The sequence below is a fragment of the Mobula birostris genome, chromosome 2 (genome assembly GCF_030028105.1).
Source record: "Mobula birostris isolate sMobBir1 chromosome 2, sMobBir1.hap1, whole genome shotgun sequence".
In the NCBI taxonomy this organism is placed as follows: Eukaryota; Metazoa; Chordata; class Chondrichthyes; order Myliobatiformes; family Myliobatidae; genus Mobula; species Mobula birostris.
In genome coordinates this window covers 23,174,484-23,180,161 of record NC_092371.1, presented here as the reverse complement: position 1 = coordinate 23,180,161, position 5,678 = coordinate 23,174,484, and the positions used below count along the sequence as shown (strand labels likewise).

The following is a 5,678-nucleotide window of genomic DNA, read 5'->3' as shown; positions in this document are numbered from 1 at the left end:
TTGGAAATTGTTGATGTGGAACGCTGCAAATTGGATTCACAGATTTATTGGCAGACAGCGGGGGAGCTGCATGGCTTCGGCAAGGAGTAGGCTTCAAGCCTCGGTGTTGCCTGTTTACAGCTGCCTAGGGAAGAGGCATCGGAGTCGGTGTGCTCCACTGGAGGCAGTGTGGCATGGCATCCAAGCTGGAGTTGGTGCAGCTGCACAGTCCCCATCAGCGAGTTGCTCGTTGGCAGAGAAACTGAAGGAGCTGGACCCCCACCCCACCCCCACCCATGTTTGCTTGGCAGGAGACAAGTGGTATTGTGTTTGACTGCGGATTGCCGAAGCATTCATGGACTCGGGGTTTTGGACTATACAAGGGGTGATTGATAAGTTCATGGCCTAAGGTAGCAGGAGTCAATTTTAGAAAACCGTCCAAGCACATTTATTTTTCATCATAGTCCCCTCCTACATGTACAAACTTAGTCCAGCGGTCGTGGAGCATACGGATTCCTTCTTTGTAGAAGTGGTCCACAGCAGGGGTGATTGATAAGCTTGTGGTCTAAGGTAGAAGGAGATGAGTTATTCACTTCAAACTTTCTGCATTATCACTCAAAGAATTGAACTGCACGTGCATGTAACAAGGGTGTCTTGGACTCCAGGTGGTCCATAGCAGGGGTGATTGATATGTTCGTGGCTTTAGGTAGAAGGAGATGAGTTATACAGCTCTTGTTACATGCACGTGAAGTTCAACTCTGAGTGAAAATACAGAGAGTTTGAAGTTAATAACTCATCTCCTTCTACCTTAGGCCACAAACTTATCAATCACCCCTGCTGTGGACCACTTCTGGAGGTCCAAGACACCGATTTCTACAAAGAAGGGATCCATATGCTCCACGACCGCTGGACTAAGTGTGTAAATGTAGGAAAAACAAATTTGCTAGGTTTTCTAAAATCAACTCCTTCTACCTTAGGCCATGAACTTATCAATCACCCCTTGTATTCTTTTTTGTGTGACTGTGTTTTACTGATATCTTGTATGTGCCTTGTGCTGTGTATGACTGTAGGTATTGTGTTTTGCACCTTGGCCTCTGAGTAATGCTATTTCATTTGGCGGTGTTCATGTCTGGCTGAGCGACAGTTAAACTTGAACTTGTACCTGCACCTTCCAAAAAGGAACAGTATTCAAAATTCTGCCGAAATCCAATATGATGGCAGGTCCTGGTTACATATTCTTGCTATTCTTCCTGACCCATGTTGGTTTCTGGTACCAATGCATCAAATTCGACATTTGTATCTGTATAAAGTTCCTGGCACAAACAAGAGAAAGTCTGCAGATGCTGGAAATCCGAGCAACACACACACAATGCTGGAGGACCTCAGCAGGCCAGGCAGCATCTATGGAAACAAGTACGGTCAACGTTTCATGCCCAGACCCTTCAGCTGGACTGATGCTGCCTGGCCTGCTGAGTTCCTCTGGCATTGTGTGTTGCTTAAAGTTCCTGGGCTGCCTTGTTTTTTGTCTACTTGAATTACCCTGTCCAACACCTTCCTCTTCTGTTCCTGTGACTCTGTTTGTACAACCCACACTCTATCACTCAATGATTGATGACATTCTTTATTTCAACTGCCTCTATCCCAAACTGTGTACAGTATTCAGAATCTTTTACCAGCTGTTCCTCATTTGAATCTGTCTTTGAAACCCATGCCTTTGAGAAATATTTAGTCATTCTTACCAATATGACCTAAACGTATTACAGAGTTTACCTTATCGTAATATTAAGTTTCTTACCTTGCTTTTCTGTTATATATTTAATATTCACATTTTATACAGATAGAATATAAAGGAGAATAAGGACAATCCCACTTTACTTATGTTATTTACTAATACCACTACACATGAACAAGTTATCATTCATTTTGGCTGCCTGGTTAACCCAGATTCAGGATCTTCCCAGTTTCTTCTCCACCCATCCCAAGCCTTCAGCCTATCGTCATCCTATTTTTTCCCTTGTCCACCAGTCCATCTACCCATCATCCACACACTCCTCCCACTGGGTTTCCTTCCTCTACTGTTCCCAATCTGCTCAGCCCATCTCCTTTATTTCATTCCATGCTCCATCTTCCATCTGCAGCCCTTTGTTGCCTCCACCCTTCAGTCTCTGTAGCTATTTCTACCCTCCTCCAACTGCCTACTGTCAATCCTCAGCTGGATCTACCTATTGCTAGCCAAACTTTGTTCCACCTTGTTCCCTCGGTTCCATAATGGCTGTCATGCCACCCACCAAACCCACCCCCCCAATCTTCCAATCTGGAGGGAGGGCCTTGACTAAAGTAGTGACTGTTCTTTTCCTTCCACACCTGCTGTGCCTCAGTTGAGTTCCTTCCACATTTAGTGAAGTAGTGTCAGCCATACCTTAAAGCATAAGGTTGCTGGTTCCAGTCAAAGAACACTGCAGTTGTTAGTTCACATTAGAGAACACGGAGGAAACCGGTTATAGTAGAACCGGAATTAGTGATAGAACCATGGTAACGATGAACTAAAAAAGTTGTATCTATTGCAGCAAAGATGAATAGAGACTTAAAATATTGGAAGGAATCAGCGGCTGTGATCCTGGCTGCAGGTATCCGAATGCACGATTTGAGTAAAAGTGCTACAAATATGCAAACCTGTCAACAACCACAAGGAAGGAATCTACCTCACAAATGCTTGGAGAAGACGGGAAATAATTATACCTTGCTTATGTTACAACAGAATACGAGGACCAAATTTTTTCCCAATGCATATGTGTTTCCAGGAGGTCAGATGAGCTCAGGTGCTTTTTCCAATGAATGGATCCAGTTGTTCCATCCTTTTTGCCAGTCACCCAACTTTAAGCTGGATGCAGTCAAACAAACAGCTAGGAGGTCTCCAATCTTTGCCACAGACAGGAGAAAGCTAAGATCTCAAATACCTGGGGAGGTAGCTTTCCATATTTGTGCCATTAGGGAAACTTTTGAAGAGACGGGGGTACTCCTTGTGAAGCCAAATCACTCTGATAAAGATTTGATCAACTGTGGGATCATACAGCTTACACAATATAGCCAAAATAAACTTGCAAGTTGGAGGCCTCTTGTGCGGGAAAATGCAGCAAATTTTATAAAACTGTGCAAAGAGTTGGACTGTTTACCAAATATTTGGGCATTGAAGGAATGGAGTAATTGGTTGACTCCCACTTTTCAGAGAAGGAGATTTGATACTGCATTCTTTATTTGTTGTTTGGAAGAAATTCCTTTCACTGTACATGATGGTCGTGAAATAATTTCTCACAGTTGGATGACTCCTATTGAGGCGATAGAGCATTACCAATCTGAGAAACTCTACGTTCCTCCCCCACAATGGTATGAGATAGGAAGACTTTGCCGATTTCACTGCCTTCAAGGTTTGCAGAGGTTTAGCCAAGATCGTTCTGTGGAAGGTTGTGAACGATGGCTTTCAGTCCGACTAATGGCATCTGATGGTTTTGCCGCCTTGTATCCTGGGGATGAACTTCATCCTGAAAATCCAGATTTCACAGGGGAAACAGAAATAAACCTCACTTCCTCCAAATCTCTGGAAGAAATACGGCTAGAGGTTACTAGACTGCACCGGGCAGAATGCCGAAATCCGTATAACTGTACTCTGTATGTGAATATTGAACCCCGATATAAACATGTGCACCCATTAACAATACAGTCATCCCAATAGTCATAGGTAAACTGTATAAGACACAAAAAATACTGTAATAAATACAAATGTGTATTATAACTGGTGTTTATATTTGAATAAATTTTCATGTTTAGTGAAACCCCTTTTTACTAGGCATCTATAGAAATGTGGCTCCTTTGCCCCTTGCTAACATCCACTGGACTCAGCGGTGAGAAAACCACCTTTCTCAAAGTCTATAAGTCTCTGGTCGGTATGAGTTGGGTCCCACCAAAACTGGGAAGTTGGGATGTCGCGACCACCCAAACCCTGATCTGGGTTAGTACTGCCCCCATCCAATTAGCCACTGGGAAGAAAGAACAGATCATACACTGCATACAATTACAAAGAAAGCATACTTAGAAATTTCAGCTTTATCGAAGTTAGTTGGAAAAGAAAAGCAAAAAAAAAGGGCCCATTACAGTTAACCCAGTCCAAGTGTGCACATAAGTTGGAGCTCATCTTGAAGTTGTTTTTAACTGAAGCGTTGGACCCACGGTCTGCGTGACAGCACACACTATCTCTGAATGTCGCTCGAAATCCACCTCAAGCAAACAGACTCCCCCCACGGGAGTATTGGTCCTTCCTCCTTGAAGCCATTCGTCTGCACTAAGCACCTTGTGCAACAGGGATAGCATCTTCTGTCACCTTCCCTCCTGTCTTCTCTCAGCTCCCACCAAAAAGATCTTAATCCACACGTGTTCATCACAAAAACCTCTCCGTCCAACGTTCTCTAGAACCTTCTCCCAATTCCACCGTCCTGATTGGCTGACACGACATTCCTAAGTTGAACAACATAGCCCCTCATCTTTAGTTCAAACCCAAACCTACGAAGAGTAGAACAGATTGCTCTTACAGAACTGCTAAAATGCGATACCTACAGCATGGGAGTAAAACTCTTAACTGGGGTGTTAACACTCTCTCCCCACCAAAAAGAGTCATGTTCTCATGACTTTGAAATTTATCAACCCATCATTAGCAACATAGTTTTCAAAGGAATTTTGTGATGTCAGGATCTCCAATCCATTTGTAAATGGTAGTGACATATCTCACTAGGGGATTAGATGCAACACTGTTCCCTCAGTGCATCATAGGCCAGCCTATCTGGGGGTTTCTTGACTCTTTTGAGTTCTCCTTATCCTATCTTTGGCTCTTCCAGCCACCCCTTGTGACCCTTCCTGTCTACTAGAGAGTGCCTCCCCCATCTATCATCCATGTCTTCCAGCAACTCAGGTCCCCCTGCTCCATAACTGAACTTAACTTCCTCCAGTCTAAGCAGGTGCTGCCAAAACATCTTCAACCTCCGTTGGTGCTAACCGGTGAGACCTCTCTCGGAAAGGGGTGTCCTCCGTCGCTCTAACAGTGTGGCAAGTACTCCTGGAGTAATTAACTAAAGATTCATCAGCAGAAAACACATCTTTGACTCCAAACATCTCAGTTAATCTCCCTTTCCTTTACTTGGACATTCTGGCAAATTTGGGGGTTCCTGTCATTCTAACTACTCCTCAGGGAGGTAACATGACAGGTTTTGACTGGGTGTACCACACAATTCCTTACTTCTGCTCATCCTGCTTAGAAGGAACTTGCACCTTCTGAAAAGCAATTCTGAACACAGGGTGAATGGACAAGGTTTTCAAAAACTTCTCTCCATTTCCCTCCTTGCATGCTCCTACAAGCCTTCTCATAATGGCAGTATTTGTTCCCACAATAATGGAAGCTCCATCCTTTGTAGTCAGATCCAGTCTGATGTGTCAATAGTCTCGGTTACTCTGACATTTGCTTCCGAAAGCTCCAGCTTCAACGACAAGCAACGAACATATTAATACTCATCAGCACTAAGCCCCCAAATCTCAAGGGTACTGAGGTTAGTGGTAAATGTGTCAAATACCAGTTGTAAAAGGATCTATAAAGCAAAGTAACTTGAGAACCTGTGTCAAGTGTGGCTCTAGCATAAACACCTTCAATCCATATG

At 43.7% G+C, this 5,678-nt stretch overlaps 1 protein-coding gene across 1 annotated transcript; it reads left to right on the top strand.

The window, feature by feature from the left end:
- The first annotated feature begins 2,551 nt into the window (after nucleotides 1-2,551).
- On the top strand, nucleotides 2,552-3,709 carry LOC140210482 (acyl-coenzyme A diphosphatase NUDT19-like). Its single transcript, XM_072279472.1, has one exon. The coding sequence runs from the start codon at nucleotides 2,552-2,554 to the stop codon at nucleotides 3,707-3,709; it is 1,158 nt and encodes a 385-aa protein (XP_072135573.1).
- Nucleotides 3,710-5,678: the final 1,969 nt, after the last annotated feature.

Bases quoted from the DNA above. Each gene is read 5' to 3' on its own strand.
- LOC140210482 (XM_072279472.1), top strand. From the start codon at position 2,552: ATGAATAGAGACTTAAAATATTGGAAGGAATCAGCGGCTGTGATCCTG.